We start from the raw sequence: 18,432 nt of genomic DNA, 5'->3' as shown, positions 1-18,432 counted from the left end.
TATTGCAAAGGGCTGCTTTTTTAAATTTGTAGTAGCTTCAGTATTTATGAGTCAAATGGCAATAATTTGAAACGTTGAATAGATGGTGTCACATAACAAAAATACTGAATAGAAGAGGTCTCTAAACCCCTTGTACTGTATGCTTAATTTTTCCTATTTGGTCAAAGAAGCTTGCCAGGGCTACTTCCAGCAGATGTCAGATAAAGGATTGCTTGTTACGGCCTTTAGTTATAGTAGAAAGTTGCATGAGGTAACGTCACAAACAAGATTTTCACTGCTGAAGTCTCATGAGCATAAGGTCTTTTTGTACGTCTTTTTAGCGTTTCATGGGGCGTTTTTTGAGGCTGTAAGGATAGACTAGAGGAATGAGCTTGTTAGAGGGACAGAGGCTGACAAAGAGAGCCCAGACAGGATAGAAGGCAAGCTGATGGCCCGGACTTGGAGGCGGGCTTGGAGGGGCCCGGACTTGAAGTTAGGATAAAAAGAGATCCCCGACCGATGAGCCGCCTTTACGTAGGACCGGGCTTCGTCGAAGGTTGAAGCCTCGAGGATCTGAAAACACATAAAAGGGCTCTGACTCCGTCTCGGGGCGAAGGAAAGTCTGATGAATCAGGACCTGAAAGAAGAGCTAGATGGGTTCCCTGACTGATCTGGTGCTGCCCTCAGACGAGATGAGGCACAGGCCTCCGAAGCCAGGAGCAGAGAGGCATCCCACAGGGAACCTGCAACAAAGAGAGATGGGTTAGTCTGGGACTCGTTATTGACAGCGTAAAGCGGGCCACGTCCCGAGGGAAATAGAACAGAGCCTCGGGTGACGAGGTAAGATTAGCAGGATAGTGTGGCTGGAGGTCCCCTCTGACTCACAGCGGTGAGAACCCCCCAGAGCGAGGACGAGGTCGCTGAAGCAGACCTGAGGTCAGGGAAGTGAGACTCACTTGCCCCCCAAAGAATGGATCCCGGCTCCCTGCAGAAACCCCACCGTGAGACAAACAACAGGAGACGCACCAGTGCATAACATAAAATAAATAGCTGGGCTATTGCGATGTCAGTATGGGATGAACAGATGTATAAATTGATTATTGCAGAGGACCGGCACCCCATGTTTTTTGATTAGACGGAGATTGATGTTGGCTTTGAAAGTAGCTGCTCCGATCCGAACTGAATGGGGGGTATAAGGTTGGGGAAAAAGGCTGGTTTTGGAGACGAGAGTGGTGAGAGAATCCTATGTGTTAGTTAATACGGGATCCATCAGCGGTATGCTACTATCATGTCTGCTTGGAATGGAAAAGGTGAACTCACATTCAGAGATTTGGGTTTCATAACTCCATTCTCCTAATAGTGGAACTCCTTAACTCATAATCAAGACAGATTTCCAGTCTCTCACCATGTATTAAAATGTGTAGTATTTGAAAGGATGAGCATATGACTAGATTGCTGAGGAAGTCAAGCGAAATGGCTGCCACAATCAGAGAATTGGAGGCAAGCTGGAGCGTTGGAAGGTCTGAAGGAGAGCAGTTGCAGATTTAAAATGGTAAACTAAAGCAACTTTTGCATGCTGCAATAGTAAGCAGATCTGAAGAGGGAGCCGAGATCTGCTGTAGTGAGGAGTGATTAAGAGTAAAGAGTGGGATCTGTTGAACAGTGCAGAGTTCTAAGGAAGTAAACGATGGAGTACTGTCAGTAGTGTGCAGAAGTCCAGCTGTAGAAAGCAGAGATCTGCTGAAGCAGTTATCTGTAATAGTGAATGGTGGACTGCCATCGATAGTGATATTGGTCTTTGAGTGTTTAGGTGGTTTAGATTGAGCCGAAGATGGGGCTGCCTTTGGGCAGAGATAAAGAATGCATTGATCTGAGGCCGCTGTAGAACCTGAGAGGATAAAGAATACATTGCTCTGAGGCTGCTGCGAGACCTATTGATTTGATCAGGAGCAGTCTATGGGTATATTGTCCAGTGCTGGGTAGGAGGGCACCTTGACTAAAACGTTGATAATCGTAGGACATGGTTTCCGTATCCGACATGTATCCTGATTTGAAAATACATGACTTCTGCAGTGAAAGAGGACCCGCTAAAATATACAGAACTTAAGGTGTTATACTGCCACCTACAGGTTATGATTAGAATAAAACTGTTGACTTTAGAAAGTGCTGCAGTGTAGAATATTTGATTATTGTGATTAATAACTCTCGCAATAGGAATGTTTATACTAAATGCTCTGATGGTGTATCTGATTGTATTTGGCAGAGGGAGGTAGAATGGGCTGTGAATGTGCAGAGTCCGCAGGCGTTGGCTCGCGGACCACTAAAAATATGGTGAAGGAGGACTGACTCGGAGAAGACCGATCAGCAAAATGGTTATCTGCTGCTGAGATGGCGGCGGTTTTAGCGGAGAATGTTTATGGTACTCATAGAACATAATACAACTGTATCTGAGAGAGCTTAATAATGTAAAATAAATATTGATCCGGCTCCTGACAGCGGTGTGGAACTAGATGTTGCATGTAACACTGATATCTTTACTGTTAATTATTTATTTGGTAAAATACCTGAATGTTATTGTTTAAACTATGTTTCCAGTTGGTGGAAGCGGATATCTCCTATTATTTGCTTTCAAATTTTTGGAGAGAGTGTGGTTCCTAATGGTAGAGGCTGAATGAGAACCGGATGCCATTGCTGATGCTAAATTGTACTCGGCCTATGCTTGATGATTCCTTGCTGTGTGAGACGGACTGTTGGGATAGACAGTGAGATAGGGGAAAAACTGCCAATAAATGATAGTGAAACTGGATCCCACGAATATATGATTTAATTGTGCCTAGAGCCAGATGGAGAGAGTCTGTTGCGTGAGCAATGAAAGCAAGGATCCAGTCTTGATTGAACAGAAAGTAAGAATCCAGGTATGAGCCCAGAAGACTGATAGCAGTTAAGGCCTGAGGTGCAGGATAACCTTGTGGATAGAAAGCCTGCAATGGGACCGGAGCTGCAGCTTGCAGAATCTGGTGATTCATGAAACCCTGAATCCTAGAAATTAGGCGTCTGAAAAGGGGGGGTAGATGTAGTCTTCGTAGAATATTGAGTGCCCGTTCCAGTTTTCAATTAATAAAAGCACCTTTGATGACCTTCCTGGATTGCGCGGATAACTTTTCTGTACTTCCTGACTTGATGCTGTAGAAAAGGAGCGAGACGTGAAATGAAGGTTGTAGCCTGGGGGATGATGCGAATTGCGTAACTGAAATGGGCAAGGATAAGGATAGCAGGTCCCGGGGTTTTTATTATTTATTTATTTATTTATTTATTAATAGAAATTAAGGATCCGAGGTTGCTGAGTGTAAGTTATTGCGAATGTGCAATGATACATTATGAAAACATCTTTAGTTCAGTATTAGTGAAAACTGGAAGTGTACAGGATGGGAAAGTCAAATAGCAATGTGAAGTCTGTTTCCGAAAATAAACTTGACAAAACAACGACTCAGCCATTTCTTTTAGTACTTGCAAGCAGTCTTAAATTAGAACTGTACTTGAAAATGTTGTCTTTCAGAAAATAAATTAAAATGAGCTGGAAAATAGCTTTGAGAATCTATCCCTTAATGTTGCAAAAGAATCGAAAGTAGAAGCTATATGTGGTTGCTGAACTTGATTTCTAACTACAGGCCCGTGCTGTGGACCATTGAGGGCGGCTGATGTCAGGTTGTAAGTGGGAACGTCAGCTGTGGGGACCCGAAGTGCTGAGCCAAGACGGCAGCCATGACTGGAGTGGCGAATACTGGGCTTGATAGAGAGTGCTATAGCATTGGAAGCGACCTGTTTGTCCATATCGTTGAGCCGTGTATTAATTGAAGCGATTAAGACTGCGATGGGGTGAATGAGGGGCTTTGTGTCTTTGAAAATGTTGTTTATGAAGCTGAAGGGTGGGACCTGTTTTGCTGGAGAGTTTAAAAGTTAGGTGACTGACCAATCCTTATAAAATAGTTGCTCCTGAGGCTGAGCCTGCTGGCGGTGAAGTTTTGATCTCTGTAATGCCAGGGCAGCAAGTCTGGTTGCTGAGAGAAGTCTGTATTAGAAGTGGATGGTACTGATTGCAGGCGAGGAGTAAAGAGAGATTCAGCAGACAAATCACCTGAGCAAGTAGGAAAATGATTGATAATGTCTTGGCAGCGCTGTGCATAGAAGTGACCTGCAGTGAAAGGAGCGAGGCAATGAAGTTTAGATATAGCGACGTTAAGCTGAAGCACGAATATTGGTGTCTGAGTGTTTGCTACAAAGCGAAAACACTAGACAGGGGAAGTGTGTAAGATTGTGCCTTAAATAGAGAATTAATAATGATAGACATTAATTAAAGTAGCCCCAAATCCTACCCCCTGAATCTTGCACAAATGCTAACATGAGAAGGCGATTTACCCACCCTTTAAAGTTGTAGTGTTTTAGACACACACTTCCTATGGTGTGAGGAATGTGCGTGGTATGTGGTGCTACGTCACTTAAGTCGTAACAGTGGCGAGAGAATTTATAAACTGCGTGGAAACTCGGACAGTGTTTCTTATTACCATTTCAATCAAAAAAACATCTAATTAAAAAGCTAAAAAGGATATTGCTGTGACTGCTGAGTACCTTTCTAAAATGCAATAGAAAGACCATTTTAACTAACCTTAAAACTGTCAGCTGCAAGCCCTATCTGCTTCTTTCCTCCAGTGTCCTGACAAGACAAATATACCTTACAAGACCAAGCATGGGACCCCTGTAGCATACACATGCTACAGCACTGAAACCTAATTTGCTGAGCAAAGGAAGGGGCTATCTTGGAAACTACAGAATGCATGAGCATTAAAGAAAAAATAAAAGAAAAACACTATTCCGCATGTTGACCAGTCTTTCAGACTGTCATCACCGGTATTTAATTTTAGTGCCAATTATTATCCACAGTGGTCAAATATAAAAACAAATGGTTTATATTTTAACTAATGTATTGATGGGTTTTTGAATGGTTGGTTAACCAGTAATTTAATGTTTGTTTTGCTAATGCTCTTATCAGTCAGTTTAAAAAAAAAACAAAAAACAAAGGTACTTTAATTAAAAGAATACCCCATACTGGCACATTCACAAAGATTTACTGATACCATTTTCTTTTTCTTCTTTTTTAAACAAGCCATTTTTATTTTACAGTAGGAACTGGATACATTAAAGACACAATTTTGTGTTTGTTACAGTGCAACACATTTACTTTGCTACCCTTTAAATAAAAATAAAAAAAAACATACATTTTCCTTAACAAACGTGTACTTTATTTTATTGAATCTTATAGATGAACAATTAGAAAACCAATTAAGTACACCACTGATTGAAAAGAAAATACATTTGCAAATATAATTTAAATTATTACTAGTTCCACTAGTTAAATGTGTTAGTTATACAGCGACTCCAACATTAAAAACTAAAGAACAAAATCAATATGTTACATAATATTTTGTGAAATGCGAAATACTTTGAAAAACTTTTGGCACCACTGAAATTGTTTTTTCATGTACAAAGAAAAATACAATTTTATATAAACAAACCAATTTAGTACAAATCCTCCATAAATAGGTATATACACAACATTGTGTTACCCCTTACTCCTTCCGTTTTAGTAAAGCATAAATTTAAGTAATGTATTGCAATGCTTCATTTGTGAATCAAATTTGTGCATTATTTTTACAGAAACAATACCACCACTCCAACACTGTATTTACACACACACACACACACATATATATATAATATAAACAGTTTGTAATTCTTTGTTTTAGTCATCTTTGCTGTTCTTGAGATGTACTGTTTTATACATTTGCATAGATATATTTTTATAGCATGGTCTATAACAATAATATATAACTTTAATATGATATATGCAGTATATATTTAAGGTAATCCCATTCCGTTTTACTGTATTTGTTCTGTTGGAATTGTATCAGGCTTTGTGAAATGGTCTCCATGTTTTGCATTTGTATTTCTGTTCTCAGGTTTATTGACTGGCATGGTCCTTGCTTACCTCAAACAGAGCTATGATTCAGAACTGGTTTCAATCCTAGAACCTTAAGAAGCACCTTGATTTTATTGGTCAAGCATCTCATTACTAGGGGTGTAAGCAGCAGGTTGAAGAGAGGTGGCTGTGCTGGATCGTTTTAGTACTGATTTAACTTGCAGACCGGAATACTTTTTGTCTGGGCTGACTTTTCAGTTTGGTTTCTGAAAGCTGTTTATTTTACGTTCTGTTCAGCAGCCTCTGTGGTAGCCTTTCGTTTAATGTGTGATTCTGAAGCTAAATAGCGATCGATCGTATTTTCTCCAAATACACATTAAGATATGGAAAACAATTACCTCAGTCTGCATGTACAGTTTCTTTGGGAGATATCTTGAAACGATCATCAGACGAAATATACTTTGCTTTTTGCGTAGTCCATTTCTACTATTTTACCTCCAATGCTGAAAACTAGATTTTAGCAACCTAAATCAAAACAATGCAGCACCAACTTTGTCCCACCACCTACTGCACAGTACTACAGATCACATAAAAGCAGTAAAGACGCACTGATAGGCTGATTAAAACTTTGTCATTTGAATAGTAAACAAGAACGTTAACTGCTTTGAAGAATTTATTTTGTAAATGTTACTTGTGGACGTTTTTTAGTTATTTATTTTTTGCTTAAGTGCAATGCACACGGGACGGCGAAGGAATAAAAAAGGGATATCTACAGAATGCAGATATGTAGTTTGCCGTTGCGTCGCTTGCATTGTGCAGTAGTTAATTTAAACAAGGTTTATTTTTTCTTCCTCTCCGTACTTGTTTGTATGCATTGTCCCCTAAGAGGTGAATTTCGCGGTGATCCCTCAATTTCACGATTTCTGCGAAATCGAGATTTAGGTAGGTCCCTACTCATTACACACCTTGTTTATTATTCACTCAGGATAAAATAGCAGTAACATTTTATTTAAAAACATAATTTTGACCAAAATGGATCAGGTAATGCAGATTAGATAAAACTTCATTACAAATGTGTTGTTTTCTTTGTGTCATGGTCTTCATTTTCAAGTGCCAGATTATCATATACCTCTACCGAAGTCTTTTTTTCAACTTTATCAGTATTCTTTCTGCAACAGTTGCAACAACAGCAGTGGACTCTACAGAAAGACATTACTGAAGTCACCTTCCTGTCCCACGGTTTCATAGAATGCATCCACAACGGAAGAAAGTCCCAGTTTTTCAGAACCCTAGGCAGGTATTGTGGCCATTTGGACTGCATAATGTTAATGATAATGACAACCAGCATGAGCACCACAAATGGGACTCCAACTCCAACCAGAACCTGCCAGCCTGCGACTGAGAGTCCAAATAAAGTTAGAGGCAAGATGAAGAAACACAGCAATAGGTACAGGATAGCAAACCATCTATAACTGGCAGTCCGATCTCCGAGCGCCTTGGCAAGACGTATAGGTATACGTGTGAAGGGGATTGGGTACCACAGGAGAATCCCTGAGATGTTGAAAAAGAAGTGGCAAATGGCGATCTGTGAACAGAGGAAAACACAACCAAATCTGATATTACATGAAGATATTTACCGCCAACTATTTCTGACACAGTTCTTTGTCCTGAGCCAAACCAGTAAATTCCATCTGCAAAGTCTCCAAAGTGCACCAAGTAAGCTGTAAGTTACCAAACTAGAAATAAACTCAGACCTTTAATTAATGGGCTTGTAGCTACCGTAAAAAATGTTGTATGTCGATTTTCTAGGCAGTTTTTGGAGGGCCATAAAAGGGGGAGCGACTAATATAGCGTTGCGACATATGCGCCGTTGGGTCTGAAATTAAACTACTGTACCAGTGCCACAATGGGATTACTACTGCAGCCACGGTTATTATGGCTCACACAAACGTAACTGTCAACAAACTGATTATTTTTTCAGGATCTACAGCATTCAGGTCATGTTGCTAGGTAGAAACACAAAAGCACTATTCAAATTGAAAGTTGTAATTAATTATCTCAATACCTGTAGCCATTTTGAATGTTAAACGCAAGCCTTCAGACTCTTTACTGACCTCGTCTTGACCCAGACCGCGTGTGTAAGTGGAGAAAAAAAATTGCTATTGTTAACACAATAGCTGTCCATCTCTATGAATTTCTTTATTCCCACCCTCCCGTACCCGCCCCTGGTATCCGTAGCAAACAGCTATTGGTTAGAAAGCCGAGTAAACTTATCAAGTTTCCGTTCGCTGGAACTGCAGTGCAGTAATGCAGGTGTCTTTGAGACGGGATAAAGTAGGACAGTCAGACAAAAAACTAAAATGCTACACAACAGGTTTGAAATTGCGTGTTGTTGAATTTGCCGAAAAGCATGGCAATCGCAATGCTGGAAAAACAGTATGTGACTGGAGACGAAATAAAGACAAACTTAAAAAGGCAAAGAAAAACAAGCTGATAGAGGAGGAAAGTGTTTATGGCCCGATGTAGAAAACATTTTGTTTGGAGTCCATTGAATGACTTTAATACATACTGTAACTTTTTCTACATGTCAGTGCAACGCAGTGGTACACGTGCAAAGAATGCATATGCTTATGGTTCTGATTAACAAAACAAAATTAATGTATCATTGTATAGCTGAAAGTTTAATGCAGTTGTACAGCACCATATGCAACACTAATGCTCCTTTCACACTGGCATGTTCTACCCGGGTCGGCTATGTGATTTCACGCTGCTTTTGATAAAGCAGGGTTGACCTGGGCGACAGACGGAAGCACACAATGCGTGTATCAATGCCCCGGAAGCAGCTTGTTGATTAGAGCAAATGTTTCTTCATCATTGCTGCAATCTGGCTGATTGTGTGTTTCATGCAAAAAAAATATGACTAAACAGAATAAACAGAAATGTTCCCTGCGGCTTTTATGCTACTGCGACATATACAACGATTTTTACGGTAATTGTAATTTGTTTATTGTTACTTTTAAAATTATAATTTGGGTTTTGGAGAGTAAACCACGTAGTAATGTTGAGTAAAAGCTTTGAGAAAAGCAGTACTTTTAAAGGTACCAGTGTCCAATTCCTGAAGTAAGGGGGCACAGTTAAGGTACTGTCGCAGTTAAATGAAGACCGTAAATAGTATTTCACCTTGTGTCTCAATTTTATAAGTTAGGAGGATCACACTAGAATGAACTTAGCTGCTTATAAACCTGATTCATGCAAGAACATGCACGTTACTTTTCAAGTCAATCGATAATATCTTATTGCTGCTTGCAACTTTGGCAATAGCCTGTATTTTATCAAAGGTTTTAAAAGTTACATTTTTCTAGCTGTTCTTTAATTACAGGGGCTATTCTGAACCAGATAAAACAAAACAAAGCCAAGGTCACAATGGTGTAAAACTATTTAAACCTGGAAGAGCGCTATACTGACCTGCAGTGAATTGGCAAGTGTTTCCCCTGGGCTTGCCATTGCAGCCAATATAGCTGTTGTTGTTGTGCCGATATTTGAACCCAAGGTAAGAGGGTAAGCTCTTTCAATGCTTATAACACCAATACCTGTCAAGAGAATACAACTGGCTGTGAACACTCAGGAGAATAAATACATACATAAATAACATTTCCACAACAAATGTAATTGTCAGTGTAAACAAATAACTGTACAACACTTACCAACAAGAGGGGTTATGGCAGAGGTGAACACAGAACTGCTCTGAACGATAAATGTCATTCCTGCCCCAACCACAATGGCAATGTATCCAGTCACCCATGAAAAGGGGAATGGGAAATCTGGAAAGCACAAATCAACTTAATCAAATAAAATACAGAAAAAACTCTCTCTCATCATCCATACTTTAAAAACACTGATTCATACACATACACTAAGTTAAACTTATGAGAAGTCAAACAGAATACATTTTGGCTCATGCCTTCATTGTTGTATTTTTTATTTATTTATTTGTTTATGTAGTTATTTATTTATTTATTTACTTTTTTTTTAAACCAGCAAAGCAATTTTAATCACATTTATTTTTAATGACTTACCTGTGTTAAGTATTTTTTTAATAACTCTAGCCACTTGTCCCTTTAGCATGGTATTAAGAAGCTTGACAATAAGAATCAAGCAGGTGCAGAGCACCGCTAAGGACAATGCAAGGAGGATAAGTCCAATGACTAGATCAGGCAAAGACGCATTTGCAAATATGTGATCACCTGGGGAAAACAAAACAGTATTGAAGTTTGTATATAAAAGAAAAGAAAAAAAATACAAGATTGAATAGCTAGCAACATGTTATTTAAGAGGTATGCATTGTAAAGATAGTAAGTTAATGGTATTGTTTAGGCTCACTCAATATCTTTCTTAACCTTTTTCATTTTTACATAAGTATTCTGGCTTCTTATAACTGCATTAAAATTGAAAAGTATTGTGACTAGACACAAAACATTTGACATATTTTGTTCCTTTCTCTTTTTTTATACAGAAAATGTGAATTGTGGAAAACAATACATCCCTTGAAAGCCGGCTTTTAATTTAGGTTCAAAGCTGTGAAGGTTGCTTAGTCATTATGCAGTCTAAAAGACACTATTGTATTAGAGCTTTTGGGTAGCTTTTGAAATGAAATGGGTCTGGGTGACGTGACTCTGTAATTACCTTTGTTTACTGTTTGAAGACTTAAGCCTGGGATTGCAAAAAAAAAAAAGATTGGACTTAAACCCCTGTTTGGATACTAAAATATATTGTATATATTGATTTACAACATTTCTGTGGCTTAGTGGGAAACCAGACATTGTACAATATACTGTGCATGTGAAATACATAATGGCTGCAGCCTGCCATGTCCCAAAGTCAATAGCACCATTTTATCCTGAAAGGAGAAAAATACCTATTGAAGTTATACATCTTGAAATGACCAATTTAGGAATTTAAATCAGAGTATTCTTAAATTTCTTTGGTCCTTTTTGTGACATTAACAGGTGTTTTTCTCTTTTTAGAAAAAAAATGCCACTGTCACTCATGATTAATAATGAAATGTTAAATACATGTAGGAATCTAGTGTTTAATTAAAATGTGTCCGATGTATTATTAGTGATCCTATTTATTTGTAATGGTCCTAATTACTTGCCTAATTACTTGACAACATAGGAAGGAACTGAATTGAAGCATACTTACATTTGTCTAGATTAATTGTTTCAGACACATTTTTTAAAGTCCATGTCAAATTTCCATCTGTCCAGCAGTCGACAGCAGAAGTACAGTTGGCTACACCAGGCACTGTTACATTCTTTTCAGTCTGAAATAAAATACACTCTATTGTAAAATCTATGTACAAATTATAATGAATATGAAACAAAGAAAGAACGTATATAGTGGATTCTGAATTCTGTTTTACACTAAAATATAATGTATGTATGTGTGCTACATACTCCTGCTACAGCTTGCAGTACTATGAGGGGATAATTTAAACAAAAGGGATTACCTTTTTTCCACATGGCACTTTTATATTGATAACATTTTAAAGGAAAACCCCACAAAACTGATTTTTTAATACTACTATCAGTTAATAATTTCAAAAGCTATTTTTAAAACGTATACTGGGGCAATAAATCTGAACCTTGGGACAATAAGAATGGCTTTCATATCTCTTCCTTTTATAGACTATAAACCATAAAAGCACAAGCAAACCTGCCGACCTTTTCACAGTATTTGCAGGGTATTAACTTAGCTTAGTTATCTTGTATGTCTAATGTACATACTGTAGTAACATTGCAATCTAAAATGTTACACTTACCACAGTAGTTTCAGTTTTACACCAGATCTTAATTAGACTTTTGTTCCTTGCTGCTGGATCACCAGTGGCAATTCCATTGATAACAGATTTATCAAGCTAGAAGAAAATACATTAACATCTCACTTTAAAGAAACAAGCATCCACATTTAAAAGCTGGTACATAATGATACAACGTTTGTACAAAATAAGGGAAGAAACTAATACAATATTGATATCAATATTGATATTCAAGCTTCAATGTTCATGCATGATCAACACACTATACATTCAGTTTGGTATCTTACCTGGATAATGATCTTTGTGAGGGGATCTGTGATGACTTTCAGCATATCTGGAGCATTTTCCCCACTCTTGAGATTAAAAGTATCCACTAACAATTGTGAGATATAGTATAGGTACCCAGATGCTACCTCAAGGGGCAACAGCACAAGCACAGAGAGAAAGTTAAAGAAATCATGTACTGTGGCTCCAGCAAATGCCCTGCAATGGAAAACACACACACACACAGATAATCAGATATTAATTATCTAATTGGAATGCATGTAATGCATCTATTTAACTGGAACACACTGGGTACACAAATCTAGTCAGCTTTAATAGTGTAATCCATCATACTAAATCATGAATTCATCACTAATGAAATACTGTAGATAGTTAAGACACTGCTATGCTGGATTGTTTGTTCGAGGTCTGCACAGGACATGAATGCCTTTTACTGACCTCCGGAATTCATTTCTTTCTCCAGCTTGCATTAATGCCACTATTGTGTTGGTGACAGAGGTTCCAATATTAGCACCCATTATAACAGGTATGGCAGACCGGACCCCTAACACTGTAAAGGAACAAATACAAGAAGAATGAGAAACACAGTTTTCCAGATTATACTGTACAAAGCAACATTATTTAACAAGGCATTCTGACATATGATTACCTTTCCTAATTATAACTTTTTTTTTGTTTTTAATCCAATGCCTTTGTAATCATGCCAATATATATATATATATATATATATATATATATATATATATATATATATATATATATATATAGTGATTTACTGATTCACCTGCAGATTGATTACCTTCAGAATGATTAGAAGAAGGTTACCTTCCATAAAATAAAATTCTGGGATCTTTTAAAAAAAAATGTTCAGAGAGGAATCAAATAAGTGTAATAATATAAAGCTAACAATAAACAATATTTTGATAACAATAAAAAAAAAATGTTTCTGCCCATTAAGCTGATTAATTAACCTAAAATAAAATAAAATATTGTAAGGGATAAATCCCTTTTTCTGGGAACACTTACATCCAGAAGAGACCATGCTGACCACGATGGAGGAAGATGTGCTAGAACTCTGAACCAGAACTGTCACCAGGACTCCAATCACCAGTCCAGCGACAGGATTAGACAAGACGGCATTGTCCTTGAAAATATCACCAGCTGCTTTACCTGTTGAGTATCACATATCATTAATCTCTAACAAGGTTAAAATATCTCTTCAGTCTAGAAAAAAATTAAATAATCTGTAAAATGTTTTATTGTACAGATACGGTTATCTCAATTACTCAAGCAATGCATTCTCTTTCCAATATTTATTATGTTTGTTTTTAATCTCAGAAAGGTACCTCCTACAAGTTGGAAGGCAGAGCTCAGGACATCCAGTGAGCAGACAAACATGTAGAGGAATCCAAGCAATAAAATGAACTTTCCAAATGAAAACATGACTCGCAGCATCTTCCCCTTAGTGTCCAGCTCTATAAACATAGAAACAAATATGTTAAATATTGAATAAATACTGTACAAAGATAACCTTGGTTGCACATTATAGAAACAGGAATAGTTTTATACCTGACCACTTGATTCCAGTATTCTGCAGTTCAGGTAGTGCCCAAGGATCCAGTATTGGTTCTTCATCTACCAAGGCTATGGTGGAATAAGCAGGTAGAATTACGGGTTCCTTTGGTGGTACTCCAACAACATCTGTAAATTTAAGGAAATTAAATAATGAAGTAGATATCCCCTTAGCATGCAGCATGTGTCAATAATACAGCATATTACAATGGATTTTTATTTTATTTTCATGATGCATTTAGATTTTGTATTTTTCTTCCACTGGGGAATATAGTTATTTTTTGTTCTCCATGTGATGTTAAGGGAGTTTACTTTTACAAAGTCCCAGTCAGATTACCGAGGATTGCAAACTAGTTTTTAACTGGTATATTTTTTCAAAGCAAACATACCAGGTGTAAAAGGGGGGTCGTTGGAGTCTCTCCCAAGTTCTGATGAGGTACCACCTAGCTCTGGTCGAGGAGCCATTGTCTAGAAACATGATAAATTAAAAACATTTTTGAAAAACTTCATGTGGAAAAAAACAAAAACAACCATATCTTTAAGTATACAAAATTACACAGGATTTAAAAATGATTTGTGAATCTCTGTAATGGTTTTGTGACTGGAATATATATGAAAATATATGAAAATGTAAAAGTATTAGAAAATAAAGTATTAGTTCTCCTGCCGCAGAAATTTTAAATAATAATAATAATAATAATAATAATAATAATAATAATAATAATAATAATAATAATAATTTAAAGATACTCCAGCATTGATTTTCAGCACAATTATGTGTTGTTTCATAGCCAGCAACTTTAATAGCATTTAATAGCCCATACTGTAGTAGACCAACCTGCAATGCAAAAAATCCTGTTCTGTGTGTTGTTAGAACCGCCATAAAGCAGAGACAATGCAAAATAATTAACTCATGTGAAAGTGTAATATAGTTTTGAAGTTATAATCAGATAAGTTAATAAAATAAATCATAAGTTTCATTAAAGTTTAGTAAGAATAATGAATTATATTTTAATTTGGGCAGTCTCCCACACAGTCCAAGTGAAAACATTCTTCACAATGGTGGGGAAAAAAGCTGCATGTGTATTGTGGCTTACAAAATAATTTTCTATCAGTCTTGTGATTATCTGATTGTCATCATGATCCAGCATCTGAAGATAGCATTAGCTGACAGGTGAAGAATTGGAAAGAAAGGCAAGAATCTGTTCTGTACAGGACAAAAATTCATAAAGGAACACCATGAAACTCAACGGAACATGTGTCACAAGTTTCAATAAGTCTTTACATAGGTCATAAACAACACAAGAAATCAGGAAGATTATGGAAGCTACTTCTCCTGAAAGATAGATATGACAATCAGACTTAACAAGATGTGCACCCCTATCCTTACATTTTTGTTGTTTAAAAGAAAAACGTTTCTTGCCAGATGTATCCTAATAATCTAAATAACAAAAGAGAGAGGTAGAGTACGCACTGAGCATGTTGACTGACTAGAACCAATCACTGGCTAGCAATAGTAAGCGATGTAAGCAAAAAATATCCTGTTATTGCAATTCATATTCATTTGTGTTTCTAAAACTACACTTTTAAATCAGTGCAGATGTAAACGTAGCATGCAGTGGTGCTTTGATGTGATACATTTCAAAGCACAGCAGCACACATGACAACATATAAGACCAATGTTGGCCATTGCAAGGATTTCTAATAGAGCTGGCAAAAAATGGATGGTGGAATGTTAATTCCACCTGTGCAGGTGTAGGGTTTCTACCATTCAGTTACACAGAAGCTCTTTTGTACTGCTTCTGATTGGTTTTATCCTTTGGTGATCTGGATAAAACAACTCTTGAATGAATTATAGAATGTTTCTCTGATAAAATAACATCCTGCTTTTAGAAATGTGTAATTTTTAAATCGTGCACTTGCCTGCATGACTATAATGCGATGCTACTACAGAATCTAGAAAAATCTTAAGCTGTTTTTTATGCATAAATCCTAGCCTGAATCTACAGATGCAAAAATAAGTAACTGGTGTGTTTATTAGACAGTGATTTATCATCAATAACTCTACAGCAGAACCCAGGCCAGATGTGATATTTAAATGAAGAAAAAAAAGACACCTGTATGATAAGGAAAGTTCTGTAAAGAAAATTCTAACTTCTGTGTATTTAGTCACCCCTGTAATATCAAAAATAATAATAAAAAAACAGAGCTTTAGCTTAACAACAATGCATGATGACAATTGCAAGTAGAATGCATATAGTGGTCTCACTCACCAGATAATATGCCTTGGATGATTAATGAGATAGTCCTCTGCACTCCTTGTAGTCTTGTTGGAGCAAACTGATCCTTGCAGGTCTCATTCAGCTATATATAGCAGTTGGCACTGAGCAAACTGTGCTGTGATTGTACAAGGCTTATCATCACATGTGCTTTTAATACTGGGAGGTGCTTATTGTCTGCCTGTAACCTCAGAGATAACTCCTTGAAATGTAGGACAGTAATCGATTTTAGATGTGCAACCTATGCTTATTTTTTAGTTTCCATAAGGAGTTTTGTATCAGCACAAACAAAATCATAAAAAAGTACTATTCACTAAATGGTAAAGCAACATATGAATATTAAGTGGACGTTTAGGTATCCTATGTATTTCTTTCTTACTAATTAATTTGAACGTGACCTTGAAATGAGAACTTGACAATAAAGATATTGCATTTAGAAAATTATATATATATATATATATATATATATATATATATATATATATATATATATATATTTGTGAGAAAGTGTAGTCCTGGGGAGCAAAGGACTACACCTCCCAGATGGTCACAGGCTGAGAAGACTTAATTTGTTTAATTGTTTAATTATATTTGTTAATTTGTTATTTGTAATTATCCCCTGTAAATTAGAGCCAGGTGCACGGTATTTAAAGAAAGCAGCCAGTCTGTTTTGGGCTGCTGTGTGTGAAGAAGCTTGCTTGATAGTGTGCGCAAGCATATGGAAAGACAAAGGGATTGTGTAAAGCCTTTTTGTGTTATTTGTTTAAAAAGTGTATTTTGTTTTTGTTTGTTTTTTGTTTTAACAGGTGAACAGCTTAGCTGTCCTGTTTGTTAGTTAGGTTCCTGATTCTGTGTTTTAGTTAGTGCTCAAGAAAAAAGCCAGGTGTTTGTTTTCGTCATTTGTTTTTGTAAATATTAAAATTGCACGAAAGTGCTAAAACTCGATTTCTCTGTGTCCTGGGTCATATTTAAAAAGGGCAACGAACGTGAGAGAGTGCAGCTTGATCATATAATATATATATATATATATATATATATATATATATATATATATGGAAATTCTTGGGGGGGGGGGGGGGGGAAGACATAATATAGCAATTCACTGGACACGAGTGAGGGCTGCAAGGAGGAAGGATCCTCGGGAATTGATAATAGGAGAGATGTGCTTTGTAAATTAGACGGTTTGCGCGGAGAGCCACCCTCGTGGAAGTGAGACCAAACCGATCAGTCTCAGACTGGGAGGCAACTGATACTTCCCCCAAAGGGAACCTAGAGGTGAGAAAATGGGAAGATGACAGAGAGTTAGATAGATTTGGCCAGGGGTCCCCCTTGTCTCGCTGAGAACCTTCCTGGAGGAGGATGAAGTGAGCTTCACTTCCCTCCAGAGTGAGATCGTTGCAATGGTAGAGTGGCAGACTAGAGGGGGAAGAGGGAAAACTAACACCTGACTTAGAATAATTACATACATTAAAATTACCCTTTTATTCAAGTTCAAATTGTGTATAGTTTGAAAACAAGTGTTATTTGAAACTGTGTGAAATGTCAATAATTATGTATTTTTATTTCAGAGAGTTTACTTTAAGAAGGACACATTTAAATGATTAATCGTTTTTTTTTTTTTTTTTTAATGTACAAACATACACTTTGAACAAAACAGTCCTTAAATGACGATGGTAACTAGACAAACATTGCAACTAATGCCTTTAGTTGTGTAATGTTGGCACCTAACACTTCTTGTTAGAACGGCCTACCTCCAGCAAACAGACTTTGAGTGATTACATTTTGCAACTACTGGATGCTCCACATCCTTAAAGTACTGGATTATTTAAACTGGTCGCCATCGCCTTTGCAGGAGTGGCAACAACAACACAACGTTCATTTTCATGCAGTCATGCAAAATTGTAGTTCGCTTGGTAGAAAAAGAAAAGCACAACCTAAACAGAGAGAGAGTGAAGAGACCACCATGAAGAGACCCAGGCCATGTCTTTTGAATCTCGTATCAGTTTTCATTAGGTATGTGACTTCATTATCCAGGCTAGATCCCACAAATGAGTCTTTGTTTCTGTAACGTAAAATGTATAAGAAACATAATTCGTGGAGACAAACATTTTATCTAACGCTTACATACTTTAATCAGTTTGTATGTGGTACTTTGTGTATGACATATGACTATATATATATACTGGGTACAACACTTTACAAAACTGATACAGTGACAACTTCAGAAGAAAAGTGGTGATCAGTGTACTACAGGGTTCTTAAATATTATATATACATTCATGCAACTGAAGCCGTGCGGCGGCATAGAGCAGACCTGGCAACAAGGCTAAGCAACCCAATGCACAGGCAGAGACTGGGCAGCAAACGTCATACCTCACCCCAGAACAATGGATTACCTACCATTAATACAGCCTTTTCTGAGTGAGCAGTGCTTAAGTAAAAGGCCCTTTACTGATTTTTTTTTTTTTTTACTGAAACATTCCCAGGTTTTACTGAAGCTATAGGTCGGTATTTACCAATTTTCA

The 18,432-nt window shown here is 37.1% G+C and overlaps 1 protein-coding gene across 1 annotated transcript; it reads right to left on the bottom strand.

Moving 5' to 3' along the window:
• Positions 1–5,145: 5,145 nt before the first annotated feature.
• Positions 5,146–16,085, bottom strand: LOC117421477 (sodium-dependent phosphate transport protein 2B-like). Its single transcript, XM_034035943.2, has 13 exons — positions 15,902–16,085; positions 14,018–14,096; positions 13,626–13,757; positions 13,403–13,531; positions 13,083–13,226; positions 12,495–12,606; positions 12,059–12,254; positions 11,775–11,870; positions 11,156–11,276; positions 10,030–10,197; positions 9,658–9,774; positions 9,419–9,543; positions 5,146–7,538 (listed from the first exon to the last, which is right to left on the bottom strand). Exons 2-13 carry the CDS (start codon positions 14,091–14,093, stop codon positions 7,020–7,022), a joined length of 1,935 nt encoding a protein of 644 aa, XP_033891834.1. The 5' UTR covers positions 14,094–14,096; positions 15,902–16,085; the 3' UTR covers positions 5,146–7,019.
• Positions 16,086–18,432: the final 2,347 nt, after the last annotated feature.

This window comes from Acipenser ruthenus, chromosome 1 (assembly GCF_902713425.1).
Source record: "Acipenser ruthenus chromosome 1, fAciRut3.2 maternal haplotype, whole genome shotgun sequence".
In the NCBI taxonomy this organism is placed as follows: Eukaryota; Metazoa; Chordata; class Actinopteri; order Acipenseriformes; family Acipenseridae; genus Acipenser; species Acipenser ruthenus.
This window is presented reverse-complemented; position numbering and strand designations above follow the sequence as displayed.

What these genes read in the sequence shown, in the direction of transcription:
- LOC117421477 (XM_034035943.2), bottom strand. Translation starts at nt 14,093, where the DNA reads ATGGCTCCTCGACCAGAGCTAGGTGGTACCTCATCAGAACTTGGGAGA. An exon ending in TAAAAAAATACTTAACACAG is followed by an intron (nt 9,775 to 10,029) that starts GTAAGTCATTAA and finishes TGTGCTTTCCAG; the next exon opens with ATTTCCCATTCCCCTTTTCA. An exon ending in CACTTGCCAATTCACTGCAG is followed by an intron (nt 7,539 to 9,418) that starts GTCAGTATAGCG and finishes CTCTGTTCACAG; the next exon opens with ATCGCCATTTGCCACTTCTT.